This window comes from Chlorocebus sabaeus, chromosome 12 (genome assembly GCF_047675955.1).
Source record: "Chlorocebus sabaeus isolate Y175 chromosome 12, mChlSab1.0.hap1, whole genome shotgun sequence".
Taxonomy (NCBI): Eukaryota; Metazoa; Chordata; class Mammalia; order Primates; family Cercopithecidae; genus Chlorocebus; species Chlorocebus sabaeus.
Genome location: NC_132915.1, coordinates 80,509,022 through 80,533,284, shown reverse-complemented (window position 1 = coordinate 80,533,284; position 24,263 = coordinate 80,509,022). Strand labels below are relative to the sequence as shown.

At 39.6% G+C, this 24,263-nt stretch overlaps 1 protein-coding gene across 1 annotated transcript in view; it reads left to right on the top strand.

Annotated features, from left to right (window-relative positions):
- The first annotated feature begins 6,248 nt into the window (after positions 1–6,248).
- Positions 6,249–24,263, top strand: part of SVEP1 (sushi, von Willebrand factor type A, EGF and pentraxin domain containing 1) — a 226,247-nt gene continuing 208,232 nt past the window's right edge. Inside the window, exon 1 of the mRNA XM_007968447.3 lies at positions 6,249–7,792. Coding sequence (XP_007966638.3) covers positions 7,262–7,792 — 531 coding nt within the window. The 5' untranslated portion in view covers positions 6,249–7,261. The remainder of the gene's footprint in view (positions 7,793–24,263) is intronic.

The following is a 24,263-nucleotide window of genomic DNA, read 5'->3' as shown; positions in this document are numbered from 1 at the left end:
TTTGACCCAGATGCAAGGACACTCATAGAAGTGTGCAGGACAGCAGGATAATTCAAGTCCCAGCTTCAGGGGCAGAGGTCTGGAAAAGGGAGCCCAGAAAACCAGAATGTAATGGGGGACATGTGGGGAGCAAAGGGCTTGGGAACTTCTGGGCTTACTCCTGAGCTGCTCATCCATGAATCTGGTCTTGATTAGTAAGGGTATCTCAGATAGAATACTACCAATATCCCAGATTGACCAGTGAGGAGCTCACACACAGGAAAAACCTTAATAGTATTACAGAAACTTTGAAACTTGAATTAACACTGGACTCAATACCCACAGAAGGTTGATTACATTTTGTTATCTGAGCCTCCCCAGGTTAACTGTCAACTAAAACAAAATATCAGCACTTTCTATAGGATTTAAAGAAGACCCAGAATCTCATAACATAATATTAAAATATTCAGGATATGATTAAATATTACTTGTCCTACCAAAAAAGGACAACTTGTATGGGAAAAGATGGCCCCAGATGAAAGATCTTAGAATTACATCATAAAAACTTTAAAACAGCTATCATATCATGACCCAATAAGCAATCATAAACACTCTTGAAACAAATGGAAAAATACAAAGTTTCATGCAAGAAACAGAAGCAATGAAGAAGGAAGTGAAAAATTTTAAACTGAAAAATATAATAACTGAAAATAAAAACTTATTGAATGGGCTGAATAGTATATTTGAGATAATAAAGAAAATGGGAACACTATCAATCCAGAATTATACATCCAGCAAAAATGTCTTTCAGGAATTTAAATGGAATAAATACATTTTCAGATGAAAGAAAACTAAGAGGATTTGTTGCTAGTAGATTTGCTCTACAAATATTTACTAAGCAAGTAGAGGGAAACTTGGAAATTCAGGAGTTAAAGGTTAATATCAATGTCAATATCATTAGCCATTTGGGAAATGCAAATTAAAACCATGATGAGAAACCACTGCACACCTATTTGAATGGTTATATGTGTGTGTGTATACATATCCATCTATGTGTGTGTGTGTATATATACACCTATGTATATCTGTATATATACAGGTATACACATACGCACACAGAATACCAAATACTGAATGGAATGCAAAGCAACTAGAACTCTCATACATTCCTACAATGAAGGAGACATGGTGCCTGCACCACTCAGGAAAACATTGTGGCAATTTCTTAGAATGAAACCACACTTATAGCAAATAACCTAGTAATTTCACCTCCGGGTATTTACCCTAAGTAACTGAAAACATAAATTAACACAAAGGCCTATACACAAACACTTAGATAAAGTTACTATGCTAAGTGGAAAGCATCAGTCTCCAAAAATTACATACTGTTTAATTTCATTTACATGTCATTCTTGACAAGACAAAACTATAATGTTGAAGATGAGAATCAAATCAAGAACTCAACCCCTTTTACAATAGCTGCAAAAACAAACAAACAAAAAACTTAGGAATATACCTAACCAAGGAGGTGAAAGACCTCTACAAGGAAAACTACAAAATACTGCTGAGAGAAATCATAGACAACACAAACAAATGGAAATGGAAACACATCCCTTGCTCATGGATGGGTAGAATCAATATTGTGAAAATGACCACACTGCCAAAAGCAATCTACAAATTCAGTGCAATTCCCATCAAAATACCACCATCATCCTTCAAAGAATTAGAAAACAAAAAAAATTCTAAAATTCATATGGAACCAAAAAGGAGCCTGCATAACCAAAGCAAGAGTAAGCAAAAAGAACAAATCTGTAGGCATCACATTACCTGATTTCAAACTATACTATAAGGCCATAGTCACCAAAACAGCATGGTACTGGTATAAAAAATACACATAGACCAATGGAACAGAATAGTGAACCCAGAAATAGATCCAAGTACTTACAGCCAACTGATCTTTGACAAAGCAAATAAAAACCTAAAGTGGGGAAAGGACACCCTACTCAACAAATGGTGCTGGGATAATTGGCTAGCCACATGTAGGAGAATGAAACTGGATCCTCATCTCTTACCTTATACAAAAATCAACTGAAGATGGATTAAGGACTTAAATCTAAGACCTGAAACCATAAAAATTCTAGAAGATAACATTGGAAAAACCCTTCTACACATTGGTTTAGGCAAGAGTTTCATGACCAAGCACCCAAAAACAAATGCAACAAATACAAATACAAATAAATATTAATACAAACAAATAGCTGGGACTTAATTGAACTAAAGTGCTGTTGCATGGCAAAATAAACAGTAGAGTAAACAGACAACCCACAGAGCAGGAGAAAATCTTCATAATCTATACATCTGACAAAGGACTAATATCTAAAATGACCCCAAACAAATCAGCAAGAAAGAAGAAACAATCCCATAAAAAATGGGCTAAGGACATGAATAAACAATTCTCAAAAGAAGGTATGCAAATGGCCAATGAACATATAAAAAGATGCTCAACATCACTAATGATCAGGGAAATGCAAATCAAAACCACAATGAGATACCACCTTACTCCCGCAAGAATAGTCACAGTAAAAAAATAATAGATGTTAAGGTGCATGCGGTAAACAGGGAACACTTCTACACTGCTAGTGGGATTGTAAACTAGTACAACTACTATGGAAAACAGTGTGGCAATTCCATAAAGAACTAAAAGTAGAACTACCATTTGATCCAGCATTCCCACTACTGGGTGGGAAAAGAAAGAGGATACCTGAACAGGCATGTTTATAGCAGAGGAAAAGAAAGAGATACCTGCACAGGCATGTTTATAGCAGCACAATTTGCAATTGCAAAAATGTGGAACCAGCCCAAATGCCCATTAATCAACGAGTGGATAAGAAACTGTGAATGATGAAATACTACTCAGACATAAAAAGGAATAAACTAATGGCATTTGCAGCAACCTGGATGGGATTGGAGACTATTATTTTAAGTGAAGTAACTCAGGAATGGAAAAAGCAAACATCTTGTTCTCACTCATAAGCGGGAGCTAAGCTATGAGGATGCAGAGGCATAAGAATGACACAGTGGACTTTGGGGACTCAGGGGGAAAGGGTGGGAAGGGGCTGAGGGATTAAAGACTACAAATTAGGTTCAGTGTATACTGCTTAGATGATGGGTGCATCAAAATCTCACACATCATCACTAAAGAACTTACTTACCTGTTCCCCAAAAAAACCGATTTTTAAAAAAGAAAAAATATAGAGTGGCAGATGTTCCCAACCTCTGTATGTGAGAGAATGTCTTTGTTAAATTCACGGCAGAAAGATATTCTTATAAATACAGTCATAATGCAGTCACAAGGTGGCATCTTCCTCCTATCTTCACTGCCTGCCACTGTGATTCACTGATACTGTGTTATAGTTTTGTTTTTAAAACAAAACAAAACAAAACAAAACATGACAACTAGCATGCATGGAAACAGACATTTTACCTGCCTCTGCTCCCATGACTGGACTTGATGCTTGGTATATCTCAGGTGGATCTTTGCCAGCACCACTCTCTGCTCTCTTCCTTGGTCCCTCTTCCATCTTTCCCCAAATGCACATTGCAACTTATCTGTTCACAGTATCTGCTTCAATGTAGAAAGATGGGTGCTGTGAAGTGAGGGTAGAGCTGGTGTCCTCAACTAAAGCAGAGGTCCCAATGGGTAGACAGGATTGAGGTTCCATTCCTGATTGAACAAAATGTGGGACTCTGAATCACAGTTAGGTGGTGAGAAGAATATAATGCATGCCTCTTGCCCTAGCCCACCAACACAATTTTTTTTTTTTTCCCCAGAAGTCTTTATTTCATGAGATGAAGTCAGGATAGGTTTTTTTGCACTTCAGATCCATGTTGTCATTTCTATACCTTTAAGTTGCTTTTTCTTTCTTTCTTTCTTTTTTTTTTTTTTTTTTTTTTTTTGAGTCAGAGTTTCACTCTGTAGCCCAGGCTGGAGTGCAGTAGTGCTATCTCGGCTCACTGCAACCGCCACCTCCTGGGTTCAAGTGATCATCCTGTCTCAGCCTCCCAAGTAGCTGGAACTTCAGGCATATGTCACCATGCCCAGCTATTTTTTTTATTTTTTTTTATTTTTTTTAGTAGAGACAGGGTTTCACCGTATTGGTCAGGCTGGTGTCCAACTCCTGACCTCAGATGATCCACCTGCCTCAGCCTCCCAAAGTGCTGGGATTATAGGCGTGAGCCACTGTGCCCAGCCTTTCTAATCTTAATTTTTAGTCTAACAAGTTTTTATCATCTTCTGCATCTATTACTGTGGTATAGGCCCAAGTTTCTCAACTTCACCACTATTGTCATTTGGGGCTAGATGATTCTTTGTTGTGGGGGCTGCTAGTGCATTGTAGGAGGTTTAGTTGCACCCCTTACCCCTATACGCTAGATGCCAGTAGTGCTGCCTCATCCGCCAAATGTCTCCAGACATTGCCTAAGATTCCTGGGAGTGAGACATGCAAATTCCTCCTGCTGGGAACCACTGCTTTAGACTAGAGAGTAGAAGGGACTACAGAGCACTGGGGAGCAGTGGCAAGAGTTGGAGCAACAGTCTTAATAACACTCAGGCAGGACTTCTCTGATTGATGTGTCCCCACTCTCTTACCATGAGGATAAGTAACATAGGCCTGACTGTTCATCTCGTTGGAGGTACACAAAGCCAGAGTGCTGTTCTTAGGCATTCACCCTTAGGGCACGTGTCAGAATTATCCAGAGAGTTTTGAATGTGCCTAGGCCTATGACAGACCTCTCAACATACTATTAACTTGAGTTTGTGGGGTAAAAGTCTTTCTCAGGTTATAAATCTGAAGAAGAGACTAAACGTGGCATCCAAAGAGAAGCCAAAGTGAGAGAAAAATTAAAGACCTATTTTTAATTTACTTTTCCAAGCCTTTTTGAGACCAGCTCCACCCTCTGCCCTTTCCCTAGTTTAGTTATACGAACAAAGAAACCCCTTTTTGTTTAAATGAGGAGACATTGGGTACCACTTACTTGCAGCAAGAGTTCTAAAGCAATTGTATACCTCCTTGGTTTGTGTGGGGAACACAGGAGATGGCACACATTACAGATGCCATGGTGCTTTGCACATAAAGGGCTTCATGATGTGTTTTAAATAACACAGAGTAGACGAAATTTGGAAAACCATTCTCTTTTTTTAAAAAAAGTCCCAACTCAAATGAGGTCTTACTCATTTCCCAGGAAGAATGAGATCTTTCTCCTCCTTGCTCCTTCTTCTCTGCTTTTGCAATCATCCTACTGCTTTGTAATTGTTTGCAAATCTATGTTCTTTTCTAATGTTCTTTTAACTTCTGGAGGACTGGAACTCAGTCTTTTTCACCTTTAAATCCTCAGTATCTTACATGCGGGGACATAGTAGGTGGTCAATAAAGTATTGTTAGGAAAATAATTTGAAGAACATTCATGATTAAAGGTGGCAATAAGAGCAACCAGCCAGCATGTATTGAGTACGTCCTATGTTCCAAGCACTGTCCTAAGAATTTTACTTTTTTATGACTTAATCCTTACGACAGCCCTTAATATGTTACCGTTATTACTCCATTTTACAAATGAACAAACTGAGTCAAGGCTATACAACTAGTAAATGGCAGAGTCATGATTTCGCCCAGGAAAACTGATGCCAGAGCCCTAACGTATTAACCAATACATTGTATGCTTGTCACTGAAAGTATTTTGGTAAGTACAGATGGAGTTAAATCTTTCACTATTAGAAACAGAGGAAACTGAGATCACTGAATTCCATCATGAAATAGATACTGATGCTGAGCCAAGGATTGGAAGTGACTCAGTTCAGGTGGTTTACATAACTGTAGGCTGATCTACACAGGATTCCTGACTCCTAGCTGGAATCTTTTAACCAAAGGTCCCACCCTCATGCAAAGTGCACCTTTCCTTTACCCGTGCGCTATCCCCTTTGGGGGTCCTGCTTTGGAAAAACCACCCCAGGTAGCAACTTGTTTCAAAGCAGATATATGCCAGGTATCATTCAAAGCCAGGTCGATCTTATCTGTTGAAATAGATCAACAGCACATGACAGGGGTTTGGGGACCCCCTACTCATGCTTCAGATTTCAGCACAAACTTTCCGTCCTCAGAGAAGGCTTCTCCGGCCTCTCCAAGGTCAAGTCTGTCTACCTAAACTCTCCTTTATTTAGCATGGTCAGTTGTCATTACATATATTTTGTATGTTACTATCTGGTTAATGGTCACCTGACTTGTTATCGTTTAAGTTCCTTAAGGATAGAATCCGTGTCAATTTTTGTTCCTTATATTTACAGTGCCTCACATAGCTCCTGGCACACAATGGGCATTCAAAAAGTATTTGTTAAAATCAGGAAAGAATGAATAAATGCACGACTGAAGCACCATGACAAATCATTCCTATGGAATGCATAAGGTTAGATGCAACCCCTTTATGGAGTGATCTGAGGGGGCCCTCAAGGGTCTGCACGCTCACACACACCACTGATTAGAAATCCCCATCAGGAAAATTGTACAATCATCTATTTGGTGAGGGCTTTGGGACACTGAATGGGGGAAGAGAAACACAAAAGGTGAGCAAGCAGTTTTCAAAGGATGCTTTCAACTCCCTGGCCAGCCCGCGTCTATGTTTTCGTCCACAAAGTGTTTCCAATTACTGTGGCACTCTCGGTATCTGGATCCATCTCCAGTGAATTCCTCTGCAGCTCCTGCCAGACATATGGGATCAATCAGGGCTTCGGCGCTGGTGCGCTTGCTGCGGGAATGTTGACAGCCTGACAGACGCGGGGTTCTGGTGTCATGGAATCTCCGAGCCTTTGGCTTGATCCCGGGAGGAGAATGAGAGGGGGAGGAGGGAGATAGAGTCAGAGATACAGAAAGGAGACAGGAGCGGGGAGAGGGAGAGAGGGAGAGAAGGAGGGAAGCGGGAGATTTTTCTTGACTGCCCCCTTTCCTTCAAACATTTTATAGGCTTCAGGGAGAGAGAGGAGGAGGAGAGAGGGAAGAAAAAAAGAGGAGAGCGAGAGGGGTAGAGAGCGCGCGCCGTTCCCTCCGGAGTTTCCGAGCTGCTGAGGAGTCTGGATTGTGTCTGTCCCCAGTGTCAGATGAAAGGGCGCTGAGGCTCTTGGCCGCTGCCCCGCGCCCCGCTCCGCGCACGCCCCTCTGCGAGTCGGGCCGCAGGGCGCCTCTTCCCGCCGGAGCAGCTGCCTGCGCTCCGGGGCAGCCGCTCTATCTCCAGCGCGATGTGGCCTCGCCTGGCCTTTTGTTGCTGGGGTCTGGCGCTCGTTTCGGGCTGGGCGACCTTTCAGCAGATGTCCCCGTCGCGCAATTTCAGCTTCCGCCTCTTCCCCGAGACCGCGCCGGGGGCCCCCGGGAGTCTCCCAGCGCCGCCGGCTCCTGGCGACGAAGCGGCGGGGAGCAGAGTGGAGCGGCTGGGCCAGGCGTTCCGGCGACGCGTGCGGCGGCTGCGGGAGCTCAGCGAGCGCCTGGAGCTCGTCTTCCTGGTGGATGATTCGTCCAGCGTGGGCGAAGTCAACTTCCGCAGCGAGCTCATGTTCGTCCGCAAGCTGCTGTCCGACTTCCCCGTGGTGCCCACGGCCACACGCGTGGCCATCGTGACCTTCTCGTCCAAGAACTACGTGGTGCCGCGCGTCGATTACATCTCCACCCGCCGCGCGCGCCAGCACAAGTGCGCGCTGCTCCTCCAAGAGATCCCTGCCATCTCCTACCGGGGTGGCGGCACCTACACCAAGGGCGCCTTCCAGCAAGCCGCGGTAAGGTGCCCGCCCCTCCCGGCCCCGGCCGTAGTCCCCAGGCCCTTCCCACTCACCGCTGCCTGCCGGTCTCTAACCCGGGGTTCAGTCCTGGGCAAGGCATAACCTCCCCAAGTCAGGCGTCCCCATCCACAAAACCAGAGTCATAGCTTACCCCCCTGTTATTATTGTGGGGGCTCCAATGGGATAATGGATTTTAAAACGCTTAGAGAGATGTCAGGTTCCTTAAATAGTTGGCTTTGAGGACCTGTTAGGAAGGGATCCTTGAGACGCTAATCACATTCACATTTGTAGGAGCAGAGGCATCCAAGCTGAAACAGGTGAGTATGGTTTACAAAGTGTTTCTAAAGGTAGGACATGGAGTGATCTGAGCGTAACCCCAATTCTTTTTAAAGTTATGTTATGCTTTCAATGTAAGATTCTTGCCCTTCCTATTTTTGCTCCAATCCTCTATTAGATTTTTAACATCTGGAAGAGGAAGTCAGTTTGGGACGTCGGACTTTTATAAAATGTGTCTGTTTTTCTGGTTACAAATTAATTCATATTCAGTGGGGAAAAAAGGAACATATAGAAATTCTAACATAATAGCAAACCAGTGTTTGTAGAATGAATTAAACAAAAAGGAGGGAAAGGGAAAAAAGAAAAACCTAAAATTTCATCATTTTAAAAAAGCCATTGTTTGCAGGTTGTTGAACAGTTGCCCAGTATGTACATCCATTCGTACTTTTAACCAAATTGGTATCTTGCTGTTTTGTAGCCTACATTTTTCATTTGTTATATCCTAATTAAAATGTTCTACATTAGCTGCATGCTATTCCATTGCATGCAACAATCATCTATTGTTGGACACTTAGGATTTTTCCTTACTAAGTTATCGTGAACATAAATATTTGTGGACTCTTGTTTACATCTTTAGGAAGAATTTCTGTAAGAGTTCTCGAACTAAAGGTTAGGAACATTTGTAACTTCTTGATACATATTGTCCATTTCTCCCTTGGAGGGTTGTATAAATTTATATTCTCACCAGCAGAGTATATCAGCAGTAAATTTGTCACATATTCACCAATATCATATACTATCTTTTAATATCTTTCTCAATTTAAGATGTGATAGAGGCATCATTTTAGCAAATACACATTTTTGATTTTTGAGGATGAACATTTTCCAGTACATCTATTGGACATTTGTATTTTGTCCTTTGATAATTATCATAGGTTTTGGCCATTTTGCCATTATAGTGCACATTGGCTTATTTTTTTTCTTAATGATTTGCCAAAGCTCTTTATATAGTGAGGCCAGTAATTCTTTTGTGTATATGCTGCAAATGTTTTTCCAGTTCACTGCCTTTTATTTTTGTTTATGGAAATGTTGTTAGATGAATGGTTGACATTTTTATACACTCAAATCTATCAAACATTTTCCTTAAGATCCTATATTCATAGTTTTAGAATAGCTCTCTCATTTCCCAAATCAGAGAAATAGTTTTCCATGTAGCAGCTTAATCCATCTGGAATTTATTTTTGTGTATGGTATGACAAAGAGGTCTAATTTAATTTTAAAAAATAAATAGTTAACCAGTTGTTCCAGCACTACTTGCTTAATAGCCATCTGTCCTTTTCCAATTTAACTGAATGTCACGTTTTACATGTGGTAAATGCTTATGGGTATTTGATCTCTTCCTGGCTTTCTATTTCCTCCCATTTTCTATGTCATTTGTATCATTGCCAAAATGATTTAACTATTGTAACTTTACAGCATATTTAAATATCTGGTAGTGCAAATTCTCCTTTTTAAACATCTATTCTTTTTCTAGTTAATACCCACTTATTATTTAATATGAATTTTAAATTCATTTTTATATATTACCAGTGAAGTCAGTAAGGATTTTGATTTCAATATAGAAAATATTGAATTAACTTGGGGATTATTTATATTTTATAGTAATAATTCTTCCATTTCAAAAGTGTAAGACCTTATATTTTCTCAAAGTCTTAGAATAGCCTTCTCATTTCCCAAATCAGAGAAATAGTGTTCTATTTAACAGTTTAATCCATCTGGAACTTTTGTGCATAGTATGACAAATATGTCTAATTTTATTTTTCAAATAAATTAGCAGTTGACCCAGCACTATTTGGTTCATATAATTTGCTTAATAGCATTTATGCATATTCTTCATACATATACATTTATGCATAATCCTTAACAAAGTTTTAGATTTTTAGAAATTAAGTCCTGTATGTATTTTTCATATTTATATATAAATATATTCTGTTCAATATTACTGTCATGAATAGCATCTTTTAAAATTAAATTTCACACAACTTTTCTTGATGTATAGAAACATTGATTTTTAAAAATATGCCTTCTATGTTTGGATTCTTGTTGAAGCTTCTTTGATTCTTTTTTTGTCTTTTTATATACATTTTATTTTGCTGATAATAAATGTTTAAAGTAGAAAATAAAATGATCAGGAAAACTATTTCCTGGAAATACACTGTCATAGTTTGGTACATAGCTTCCTTGACTTTATTCAGTTGTCTAGGTAACAGACATGTTTTCATACATATATTATGCATAAATTATGTTTACCCAGAAAAAAGGATTCAATTGTACATCCTCTTGTAATTTGACTTTGTATTCCCACCATATATTTCAATCTTCTTTCCAAAATAAGGAACATATTTCTACTATCATTTTTCATGGTCATACAGTTTTCCACTGTAGAATGTGCTTTCGTGTGTGTGTGTGTGTGTGTGTGTGTGTGTGTGAGAGAGAGAGAGAGAGAGACTACCTATTATTATATATTTACACTGTTACAAACATTGTATAACTAAATCTTTGCCCATATCTCTAATCATTTCCTTAATGCAAATTCTTGAAGTGCCATTATTGCACCAAAGAATATTCATGTTTTTTAAGGCATTTAATACATGTGTCAAGTTGCTCTGCAGAAAATGGTGCCAACCTGCCCTCCACATGCAGTGATAGTGTCAGGACCTGGGGTGCAGACCAGCCAGTGCAGGCTAATATCATTTGAAGATTCCATCCCCAACCCCCCAACTTTCTAAGTGAGAAATGGAGTCCCATTTTAAATTGCATTTCCCTATTAGTGAGGCTGAATATTGAAAAAATATGTTATTGTCCACATATAGCTCCTTTTTTTGAATACCCATTAAGATATTTGAGGATTATTATCCAGTTTTTAACTGGGGATGGCTCTCTTTCTTATTGATTTGCAAATGCTCTTTAAATCTTAATGGTATTAACCCTAAGCTGTCAGTGACCCAAGTATGTGGCAAATATTTTTTCTCAGTGCTTTAATATTGTTTAAGGTGATAGCAACAAATGTTTTGTTAGTCTGTTGGATCTATTTTTCTTTTCATTTGTGCTGTTTTCATTGTTTATGAAGGTTTAAAGACTTTTGCCTTTAAGAGATGAAATAGCTACCCTAAAAATGCTCTCTGTGTGTTGAAGCAGTCACGCCACGCAGGGTATAGTTTTGCAGCTCTTGTTCCCTGTTGGACCTGGTCTCCGCTCTGAATACTCATGAGGTCCTGAAGGCTGGCCTTATTCCTAATGCCATGGTCTACTCCATCAAGGAAGAACCCTGCTGCATCAGGGAAAAACCTGCCAGGTACCAGCTCCTCTGTTTGGCTTGGCCAGACTTGCCCAGGGCCTCTGAGAATGTTGATCCAAAACAGTAAAATGGGTAATGAGTCGAGTACACAGTCCTCCCCTCAAGACCTACTCTGTCTTCAGCTTTCCCCTTCCAAGTACTACATCCTGTCTTGGAAAGTGAAATTGCCAGCAAGGTTCCCAGTGCTGCTCTTCAACCTGGATCCATTTGTAATCTAACAAGCAGGGATTTCTCAAAAGTTTGTATTAGCTGGTCTTCCCTTTGACTTCATTTTTATTTTTATTTTTTCTCATTTTGGTTGGGCTATGAGAAGGTACAAAAGAAGGTCAGCTGACTCAGTCCCTGTCTAAACTGGAAGCTTACGTGTCTTCATTGTAACTTTTCCAAGCCTCTGATGAGCATTCTTAGATATAACTAAAATATAAGATTTAGAGAAAATTGGTAGAAGACGACCAACGTTTAGAAATGGTGTTGGTTGAGGCTTGAATTTTTGCATAGGGATCAGGCAGAAGCATTTAGCGACCAAGTTAGTTTGAAAATGGTAAGCTGTCTTGTGTGAGTTTTGACCTGAAACTTTGTACATTTCACCATGGAAATGAGATCATTCATCAGATTCCCGCATGTGTGCAGAATGGTAATGTTATAACTGATTGTGACCTAGCCTTTGTGTGAAATTGAAAATCACAGGGATATTTTTGAGTTTATTAATTACTCCCTGGAAAAATTAGTTTTTCAAACCTTTTCTGTTTGAAACTGAATGCTCACACAACTGTGCCCTGATACAATCACAGGCAAACACATAAACATGTATGGTGCATAGGCACACCTTGCAAGCACACAGTTACCCCTCAGGGAGACATCTTATTCCCCTTACGTAAAAACTGGGAGATGTAGAATTTTCTCTAACAACATGAAACTTGCTGTTATTTCTCAGCAGATGGGACTGACCAGCCAAAAAGGATAACAGTGTTGCTTCACTTTTTAAATGATTATTATTTGGTGTCAGAATTGGACAACTCGAGGGGTAGTATATGAATGGGTACTCACGATTATCACACCTGATTTGAATGGGTAAAATGCAGTGTAGACGTTTTCTCTTCAGATACCACCCCATAGCACTCTTCAAGGAGCACAAGGACTAAAGCAGTGAATTCTGTAATTAGTACACAATCAATAGCCTGGGGGAAAGTTTAGCACCTTGAACTTAATTACATGAAATCCTTTTACAGAATTAACAAAAAGCTCTTCAACTGTTTGTTGCAGGGGAGTAATTACCTCATAACGACCTTCTTCTTGGTTTTACTTCCTGCCATGTGTTTATAACTTACCTTTCCTAAAGTGAGTATGTTTGGATTGGCCCCACTGTGAATGCCAGGCTCTTCTTAATCCTACATATTTCACATCAAAATAAAACCAGACCCCCTCATTTTCCACTTCGCTTTTGCTAAATATCCGTTAAACAAACATAGCATGAAGCTTCCTTTGAGAAAAAAAAAAAAAAATCTGCTTTCCTCATTGTTCCAGAATTCCAGAAATGTGATCCTCTGGTGGAGAATGTGCTGTCTCGCCAAACATCCAAGCTTTAGATGGTCAGAGGACTGGGAATATATGGGCGGAAGTGCTTCCTAGCTCAGGGAAAGAGCTTCATCCATGATGTGTCCACACTGGTAGATATTCACACCTTTACCTAGAGAGTAATCTTCTCTCCCAGGCTTATGGGAAGAGAGTGTCTCCTTTTATGTTTTCTAACAAACCCTGAAGATCTGTGAGATGCCACTAGAGTTTGTTCATACAATAGGCTGATAATAGCCTTTGTATGTTTTGCAGTGGTCTCTGATGGCCCCAGTGCTGAAGCAATAAGGAAAGTTTGGGTTCTTCTTTTCTATAGGAAGGGGTGGGGGCACTTATGTAATCTGCAGTGGACTCAGTTGTTCCACACTCAGAGGGTAGTTTTAACATCAAGAATCGCTCACTGTTGCAGCAGCTAAGTTCTTTACGCTGAAAAGATATATTTCCAAATGTACGTCTGGAAATGTTCTCTCTTTTGTGCTTCTAAGCTTTTGAACAATTCTCAAATCATCTCTAGTATTACATAGGAATCTCTTTTTCAACCTTATCAGAATTTTAGAAGTATAAATGGAATGGAATAGAATGGAATGGAATGAATGAATAATGAATAAATAAATCCTCAGTACCTACAACAATTCCAGACCTCACATGTATTTCCCAGGCAAAAAAGTAGTACTCATTTTTTGTTTTTTTGGGTTTTTTTTTTGAGAGAGAGTGAGGGTCTCCCTCTGTCACCCAGGCTGGAGTGCAGTGGCGCCATCTCAGCGTCACACCTGGCTAAATTTTGTATTTTTAGTAAAGATGAGGTTTTGCCATGTTTTCCAAGCTGGTCTCGAACTCCTGGGCTCAAGTGATATGCCCACCTCGACCTCCCAAAGTGCTGGGATTACGAGTGTGCGTCCCTGTGCCTGGCCTAAAATTTTTAATTTCAAGAGAGAGTGAATAATTCTTAAATGTCAAATTCAAATTTCTTCTTAATCTCGCATTGTGTGTATTTTATTTATTAGTTTTGTTATTTCCTGCATATACGACACTGGTATGTAATAAGAATGTGTACCTACTGCTACTGTTAAAGGCACTTCTTATTATTGGCTGCCAGTATTATAATCTGTTTGGTTGAAATACATCATGAAAATGCTTGGTCAAAGACTGTGAATGCTTAGACACGTGGAGAGAGCCAACTGCTTTGTCCTCCCTCACAGCTGTGGCGGAAGGGTAGGAAAATTCTCCACCAATGACCTAATGATACAAATGTGCATAGAGAGAATTTCTCTTAACAATGACCATAATTACACACAAATCACATAGCTAAGTAAATGCCAAAGACCGTCTATCCAGTCTTCTGATTTATCACCTGGTCTTTTTGTAACCCTCTTTCTCTGTATCTTACTATATTACATCTGGATGTAGGTATCAAAAGCTAGGGAGAAGTAGGGGATTCCATGTCCAGGGTTGCTAAACTGTTACACAAGACATAAAGCCAAACAGTGTAACCCAGAGAACGTAAACCATGGCTGTAAAGTCATATTAATTCCAAGGGTGCATTTCACTTGGCGTGTGTGTGTGTGTGTGTGTGTGTGTGTGTGTCTAATTTAATCATACATTTTAAAATCAGAAGATAGCATGTTTTCAAAACTCTGGCTTTTTGGCTTATGCTTAGCAAATTGTAGCAATTCTTGGTGTGTATTCTTTCAGCTCATTGGAGTCCCCACCTTGGCACTTGGAGTTTCATTTTGTGGTCCTTGATTGCTATTTCATGGCCTGACATGGAACAATCAATGGCAGAGGTTGAGATGGTGTTAACCCCCTAGATGATATAAACTAGAATGAATGAAGTGGCTAGGAGTAGCTTAGCTGGATCTAATAGAAAATCTGAGGTACCACTAGCTTAAACATGACAGACATTTATTTCTTTCTCAAATTAAGCCTTGAGTAGAAAATTCAGAGGGAAAATGACAGGTCTGAAAAGTCTTCTGGGATCCAGTTCCCTCTTTTCAGCTCTGCTCCATCATCTTCAGGTCACCTCATGGTCTCAGATGGCTACTGGAGTTCCTACCATCAGGGACTCATTCCAAATGCCAAGAAGGAGAAAAGGACAGAGACAGTCACAATCTTAAGGAGACTCTGTGGCAGTCCATGTAGTACTTCCACATAGATCTCATTGGGGAACACTTGGTTTCATGCTTACCCTTAGTTTTATGGAGCTTTATTGCTGAAAAAGGAGGAAAATGTGGATGCTAAGCTTGGCTAGGCATGGTGGCTCATGCCTATAATCCCAGCACTTTGGGAGGCTGAGGCAGGTGGATCACCTGAGGTCAAGACCAGCCTGGCCAACATGGTAAAACCCCGTCTCTACTAAAACTACAAAAATTAGCCAGGAGTGGTGGTGCACACCTGTAATCCCAGCTACTTGGGAGGCAGAGGCAGGAGAGTTGCTTGAATCCAGGAGGCAGAGGTTGTAGTTAGCTGAGATTGCACCACTGTACTCCAGCCTGCACGACAGACGAAGATTGTCTACACACACACACACACACACACACACACACACACGCAACAGAAACTTTTTATCTTAGTTTCCCAGAAGTCAGAAGCTTCTAAATAATATGAAATTCACTCACAAATAAAAGATGATACTGATAGAGACAGGGAAAATTGTATACTACAAAATGAAATTAATACTTTAATGTTAATTTGATAAATACAAACGAACATTTCTCAGGAAGACATAGTTCTTCTTCAGCTTTTCTCTAGTAAGCTGCCAGGTGAAGACATGTCTACATTGAAAGGAATTTCCTGTTATGGATTGTCTCTGCATTTCCCATAGATTTTAAAGACTGTTCTCTAAATCTCTCCAGGCCATATGAAGACTGGATTTCCGGCATAGAGTCAGAGTTCGCTTCCGTACAGTAACCTGCTTCGGTTTAGAGGTCAGCTGTGGATAGGAAAACCTCTGTGAAAGTTGTTGTTTAGCATGACTGTTGTTACAATGCATTGCTTGAAATGAATTATAGCACTCAGAAAATGCAATATGTGAACCATCAGTAGATGCATTTTCCCTTATCCATCTATATGAAAAGATTTTTAAAGTATTCATCTTCTCCGCTATATGTCTTTCTCATGGGGTCATTCAAGAAGTTAATAGTTTATTTCTGTAGAGGGTGAAGCAATAAAGATTTTTCAAGTTCAGAGCACATAGTTATTTCATAGATGCACTAAATGTGTAAGCTGTAAACTTGAAGATAGATTCTAATTACTACGTCTATTGAAATAGTGATAACTACCTTGTTTTATGTGAATAAATGTAATTTGAAATTAATAAGGAAAATTTTAATTCCTACAAGATAAATAGAGAAAAAAATTTAAGGGAGTTCTTAGTAGGACTTATTACATAATTGAATCATTTACTAAGAAAAAGTAATAACACCAAGTTAAGTATTTTTCCAGTTGTAAGCTACTGCCAGAGTACATAAAGTATATTTTGAGGACATGAGTTTGATGAACTATTTTCTTAATTCCTGTGAAACAGTCCCAATAGCCTCTATCTTTTTTTTTTTTTTTTTTTTTTTTTGAGACAGAGTTTCACTCTTGTTGCCCAGGCTGGAATGCAATGGTTCAATCTTGGCTCACCACAACTCCACCTCCTGAGTTCAAGCGATCCTTCTGCCTCAGCCTCCCAAGTAACTGGGATTACAGGCATGCACCACCACACTTGGCTAATTTTGTATTTTTAGTAGAGACGGGGTTTCTCCTTGCTGGTCAGGCTGGTCTCAAACTCCCGACCTCAGGTGATCTGCCCACCTCGGCCCACCTCGGCCTTCCGAAGCCTCAATTTTTAAATTGCCCATCCTACAGCACCAGCAGGTAGGATGTACCAGTTGCTAATGCAAAGTATGTTTGTTTGTTTTATAATTTAATTTAATTTTTATTTTACTTTTTGAAATGGGTTCTCACTCTGTCTCCCAGGCTGGAGGGCAATGGCATGATCATGGCTCACTGCAGCCTCAACCTCCTGGGGTATCCTCCCACCTCAGCCTCCCAAGTAGCTGGGACTACAGGGTCACAAATTATGCCTGGCTAATTTTTGTATTTTTTGTAGTGACAGGATTTTGTCATGTTGCCCAGGCTGGTCTTGAACTCCTAGGCTCAAGCAATCCTCCCACCTCAGCCTCCCAAAGTACTGGGATTATAGGCAGGAGCCATCCCTCCTGTCCTGTCTTTCTAATTTCAAAGATAGTGTTTAAAATGTATATTTGTGTATGTACATGGTTAAAATACCAACACTTCTAATTTTATTAGATATAAACTCTTAAATTTTCACTAGTTCAACACATAAACTTGTGCATTTGTAATCATCCTTATTTTCTTATATTTATCAGAGTAAGGGTCTCTTCCCTCAGCAAGGTAGAACTTTCACCAAGCATTTTCCCTTCTTTCTTGTGCATTCAAGATCTTACTCTTCACAGGCCTTTTTCTCTGAAGATAGAGCATTCACAATTTGTCTACATATTTGAGAAACTGGCATCATATTTCCAGAGCAATATGGTAAATTGTCAGTATGTTTGCAATAAAAGTATAAATCCTAAAACTAAATATTTACCAATCAAGGAATTTCCCATGAGAAAATAATCTGAGATAAAGTTCCCTATAAAAGAATGTTCATCGCACACTGTGTATGTTTACCGTGAGTATATGAAACTCTCTGTATAATATAAGTTCAATTTCATAAACTATGTGCACTCTTAGAACTTGAGCGGGAGCCTTGACTTGCCCCTATGCCTACTTATGGAAGAAGAAGTGAGCTGGAGACACATCTGATGTCTCCATCTAGGCTCTGCCAGAAGCACAACCTAAGATGCGGATTCTAGTGTAAGTAGCTTATTGGGGAGTTGGTCCTAGTAAATATTGATGTGAGAGTGGGGAAATGAGACAAGGAAGGGAAGCCAGCCAACAGCACCATGAACAGTAGTTGTTCTTAATTCCACTAGGGAACACTGGGAGCCAGTGTAGAATTCAGGCCTTAGAAGTATCACAACTTAAGGGTGATAGGTCTCAGGTATTTAGAGACTACCTCATGTCAGTCACTGCCGAGGGTTGCTCCCTGCAAGGCAATAATTCTTTGTCACTTTTCTGTCCACTGCAGGTAGGCAAAGTCATCTCCAGGCACCCAAGAAAGCCCTCAGGCAGAGATGCAGATGCTGGCAGGGGAAGGCTGGGAGGTCTGGGTGGACCACAGCAGGGTCCTCTGTGGCAGCTCGAGAGGGAGGCTGAGGACCAGCCTGCACTATCAACTTTTGGCAAAGCAAGGGTATCTGACATTTCCACAGGTGAAGAACTATGGAAAATAGCTCAACTGAAATCACTTTATTGCCCACTAAGCAGAGAACTCCAGCAGTAAGAAATTACTAGGTGCAGTACTGGAAGTGGGATCTGAGAAAATGTAGAGCATTCTTCAAAGAACTCACACATGGGCCAGCATTTGAGAGTCCACAAACACAGAAAGCACTAATGCCTTTTTCTTTATTTCCTTTCACATTTTCTCTTTCGATATTTCCTCTTTCTCCTGTTGTTTCATGAGATGAGACCAAGTATCAAAATTTAGTGGGCAAAGGTGACTGAAGTCACAGCAGTATGGTTCTTGGAATTTTTCAGAGTAATCTGTATTCACCAATTTGATATTTTCCCAAAATGTGGGGAAATACTGTAGGGAGACATTAGATAAGCAAATTACAGACATGTATATACATGGCTTATAACTCCCTTGTTGCGTTTGTTGTCTTCCCTCTGCTTGCTTAGGACAAAGATCCCATCTTAGTTGACTTTGTACCTCCTACAAGACCTAGAAAATGATATTTAACTTTAGAATTCTTGAAAAGATATATCTTTAGTGCATTTCATTTTAGTATATCAAGCATTATATTGTGTTTTCCTGAATTTGTTTCTGTTGCAAATAACTGAAACAAAACAGTTATAACATCTCAAAGGACTATTCAATGGATGCTAGACTTTTGAAATGATAGGATAATTTTAGCAAATTCAGATCACTTTCCTGAGAGAGCAATATAAAGTGTTTAGCAGGATCTCAGACAGATGTAGACTCCTGCCTGTTTTTCCACAAAATGTGATCAAGGAGGTAAACTTTACAGCACCTCTGGAGAGAGAAGCTCATCCAGTGAGTTCAGAGGGAATCTGCAGGCTCTGGGCTTTTAAATTCATGTCCATTCTCCTTATCACTGTCACAACTGCCCTTTAACCACTCCTGTAATGTTCTCCTCAGTATTGCACAGATTCAAATAGTTATTTTTCTGCTCTTCTGCCAAAAGCGTTACCACCTACTTTTTGGCTCAGGTGGAGTTGTGTGATTATTGGTTATAGAGTCACAGTTTTCCCTAATCCCATGTCCTATCAGTAATAAGCATGATTACTGGTTTTCATTCATTGTTCTGCATAAAATGATGGTTGCATTGTAATTGGTTTATCTACTTGACAGATGTATTCTAGCAACATGTTCAAAGTTCCTTGGATGAATCACGGTATATGATAATGAATGATTAGTACTTGTCAGGCACCACTTTAAGCACTTTGCCCATATGAATTTATTAAATATTCACAATAGCAAGCTTTCTTACTTAGGTTGTTATCTTTTTTTTTTTTTTTTTGAGTCGGAGTCTCGCTCTGTCGCCCAGGCTGGAGCGCAGTGGCCTGATCTCAGCTCACTGCAAGCTCCACCTCCCGGGTTTACGCCATTCTCCTGCCTCAGCCTCCCGAGTAGCTGGGACTACAGGCACCCACCTTCACACCCGGCTAGTTTTTTGTATTTTTTAGTAGAGACAGGGTTTCACCATGTTAGCCACGCTGGTCTCGATCTCCTGACCTCGTGATCCGCCCGTCTCGGCCTCCCAAAGTGCTGGGATTACAGGCTTGAGCCACTGCGCCTGGCCTATCATTTATTATTATTATTATTTTGGAGACACGGTCTTGCTCTGTTGCCCAGGCTGGCATGCAGTGGCACTATCATGGCTCACTATAGCCTTAACTTCCCAGGTTCAGGTGATTCTTCCACATCAGCCTCCGGAATAGCTGGGACTACAGGTGTAAGCCACCGCACCTGGCTAATTCTTTTTGTATTTTTTGTAGAGACGTGGTTTTGCCATGTTGCCCAGGCTGGTCTCAAACTCCTGGCTCAAGCAATCTACCTGCCTCAGCCTCCCAAAGTGCTAGGATTACAAGTGTCAGCCATTGGACCTGGCTAGTTAGGTTGTTATTATTATTACCAAAATGCAGATGAAGAAACTGAACCATAGAGAATGTAATTCTCTATGTAATTACATTCCCTATGTAATTATGAATTGGTTAAGTTGACGAACTAGGGTTCAAATCCAGGTAGTCTGGGCCAAAGTCTAAATTCTTAACCACCACGCAAAACTACCTCTATGTCATGTTGTCAGAAGATCTAATAGATGCAGGACACACTGATATATACTCACCAATGAAGTTCATTGCAAAGTCAGGAGGCAGAGAGGGCAGCTGTGAAAGGAACTTGGGTATGCCTATGACCAAGCGGAAGGCAGGCTGGAGCAGATAAAGGTCTAACAGAAGGGGATGTTTGGAGATTGTCATTTGAATGGGCACTATCTAAATTGCCTGATAATCCCAGCTTACCACCCTTATCTCACACCCACTTCATCCTCTCTCAGATGCCATTCTTACATGATATAATCATATCAGCTAGCATCTCCCACCTCACATACTTTAACAGATATTTCTACCAGTCCTTGCAGAGACCAAGCCACTGAGGCAGTAGGAGATCATATCTTTTAGCTGCAAGATATCTGCCTCTGTCCTTTTTATTTATATAGCTTTCTGAAGTCTTAGGTTCCTTTAATCCAAGGTCAGCACTCCACCTCACACCCTTTATTGAAATAAAATGTAACCCAAGCAAAAATCAAATTTTCTTTTAGTCCTAAATGACCTTAAGTATTACTCTCAAACAATCATTCGGCCTACACTTAAGTTTGTAAATGTATATGCCAAACCTTAGTACAAGACTTGGTCTTCCAGCTAAATTCAATTTATCCTAATCTGAGATACTCAGCATTCCGCTGCATCATAACATTCCTATTCTTTTCATACACTACCCATTTCACAAAAGAAAAAACCCAACTCCTTTTGACTATTTTAGTACTTTCCTCAGGTAAAAAACAAAACAAAACAAAACCCCAAAATCTTGCTGTAGCAATTAGCTCCATGATCATCAATGCTTACTAAAATCTTTCTTCAAGTATGGTAGGTAATAAATTAGATTCATTTATATATCCAGTGCATATTTATTTTTTATTTATTTTTTATTATTATTATACTTTAAGTTCTAGGGTACATGTGCATAACGTGCAGGTTTGTTACATATGTATACTTGTGCCATGTTGCTGTGCTGCACCTATCAACTCATCAGCACCCATCAACTCGTCATTTACATCAGGTATAACTCCCAATGCCATCCCTCCCCCCTCCCCCCTCCCCATGATAGGCCCCGGTGTGTGATGTTCCCCATCCCGAGTCCAAGTGATTTCATTGTTCGGTTCCCACCTATGAGTGAGAACATGCGGTGTTTGGTTTTCTGTTCTTGTGATAGTTTGCTAAGAATGATGGTTTCCAGCTGCATCCATGTCCCTACAAAGGACACAAACTCATCCTTTTTTATGGCTGCATAGTATTCCATGGTGTATATGTGCCACATTTTCTTAATCCAGTCTGTCACTGATGGACATTGGGTTGATTCCAAGTCTTTGCTATTCTGAATAGTGCCGCAATAAACATACGTGTGCATGTGTCTTTATAGCAGCATGATTTATAATCCTTTGGGTATATACCCAGTAATGGGATGGCTGGGTCATATGGTACATCTAGTTCTAGATCCTTGAGGAATCGCCATACTGTTTTCCATAATGGTTGAACTAGTTTACAATCCCACCAACAGTGTAAAAGTGTTCCTATTTCTCCACATCCTCTCCAGCACCTGTTGTTTCCTGACTTTTTAATGATGGCCATTCTAACTGGTGTGAGATGGTATCTCATTGTGGTTTTGATTTGCATTTCTCTGATGGCCAGTGATGAACATTTTTTCATGTGTCTGTTGGCTGTATGAATGTCTTCTTTTGAGAAATGTCTGTTCATATCCTTTACCCACTTTTTGATGGGGTTATTTGTTTTTTTCTTGTAAATTTGTTTGAGTTCTTTGTAGTTTCTGGATATTAGCCCTTTGTCAGATGAGTAGATTGCAAAAATTTTTTCCCATTCTGTGGGTTGCCTGTTCACTCTGATGGTAGTTTCTTTTGCTGTGCAGAAGCTCTTTAGTTTAATGAGATCCCATTTGTCAATTTTGGCTTTTGTTGCCATTGCTTTTGGTGTTTTAGACATGAAGTCTTTGCCCATGCCTATGTCCTGAATGGTACTACCTAGGTTTTCCTCTAGAGTTTTTATGGTATTAGGTCGAACATTTAAGTCTCTAATCCATCTTGAATTAATTTTCGTATAAGGAGTAAGGAAAGGATCCAGTTTCAGCTTTCTACTTATGGCTAGCCAATTTTCCCAGCACCATTTATTAAATAGGGAATCCTTTCCCCATTTCTTGTTTCTCTCAGGTTTGTCAAAGATCAGATGACTGTAGATGTGTGGTATTATTTCTGAGGACTCTGTTCTGTTCCATTGGTCTATATCTCTGTTTTGGTACCAGTACCATGCTGTTTTGGTTACTGTAGCCTTGTAGTATAGTTTGAAGTCAGGTAGCGTGATGCCTCCAGCTTTGTTCTTTTGACTTAGGATTGTCTTGGAGATGCGGGCTCTTTTTTGGTTCTGCCCCTGTTGTAAGAGGAAGCATATAACTGAATTGTAAGGATAGTTTAATCCACCAGAGACTACATTTTATTCAGAATAATTTTAAAAATCAACACATTTGAAAGATAATGTATATAAATATGACTATTGTCATTGATTGATCATTTAAATACAGATAATTAATCTTCTAATCTATGAATAAAAGTCAACCCCAAATCATTTGGGGTTTAATTTCAGTTTTTTAAAGATAAGAAACAGAATATTTTGCTCCATCCTGGTTTATTTATGTGATCGTGTGGTCAATCATACAAACAAATTAAAAAAATGAAACAAACTTCCAAATGTCGTTTATTTGGAATGCTAATAAATGTCACAAATTAAATATGTTTTTTTTTATGAATTTAAGATAACTATAACAAAGAAAGTACACAGTAAGTTCATGAACTTAAAAAGTCTCTCTTCAACCTCCACTCATTTGCATCCCCTTGTGTCAGATTTGATTTGAAATATATTTGGCTTTTTGAAGCATTCCAGAGTTGGCTTGTTGCTGAAGCCTAAGTATTTGCAAGATAATGGTTAGATTTTCCATGTCTTTCATGTGTTCTAAATTCCTGCTAAACTTTTTGTTTATGGTAAGTGTTAAAATACCTGGTAAGAAGACATTATTTGTTTTCTAACACCTTTGAATCATACATCACATTTTTCTTCTTTCTCAGTAATATTTTTACACTTAAATTCTCCTAATGTCTACACATGCTTCCTGGCATTTGGTGCTCTTTTGGATTTGACCTGATACATTTCCAAAATAATTGTTCTACTGGCTAAGCCTAAGCACAGCATTAAATTATTTCTTCTCTTCGTAGTTCATATTTTTTGCAGTCCAGTCTATCAACAGCCACTTTCACTGAGGACCTTGCCCACCCTCTTCAGTCCACTGCCTACCTATGAGGGTTGTCTCTTTCTGTTTGGAGAGCAGGTGGCAATCCAGAGAATGAGATAGTTCATTTATATTCTTTTTTCTGGGAATCTGAATTAGGGCACAAAGAGCCCTGAAAGAGTAGGTGTTTTTTGGTTTTGTTACCAGTAGACAGGTAATACAGAGTTAAGACTGCACAGAGAACCATAGAAATCTCATCAACATAAGGAAGAGTGAATGAAAAAAATATACAAAGAAAAGTGGTGACAACAAACTGTGTAACTCCAGAGGAAATAAATATAAGGTTAGAGGAAATAGCCACCGTAGCTTCTAGTGGCTTGCTTGTTCCTGGTTTCAATCCCTCTTGAGACCCAGCTCTTCTCCCTACTTTCGGATTGGAAAAAATATTCCTATATGCATCCAGTAAATCTTTGTTTAAGCTAATTAAGTGACTATCCTCCCACACAACAGAGTGTGGTTGCCCTCATTCTTTGTGAATTTGCCAAATAAATTTGCAA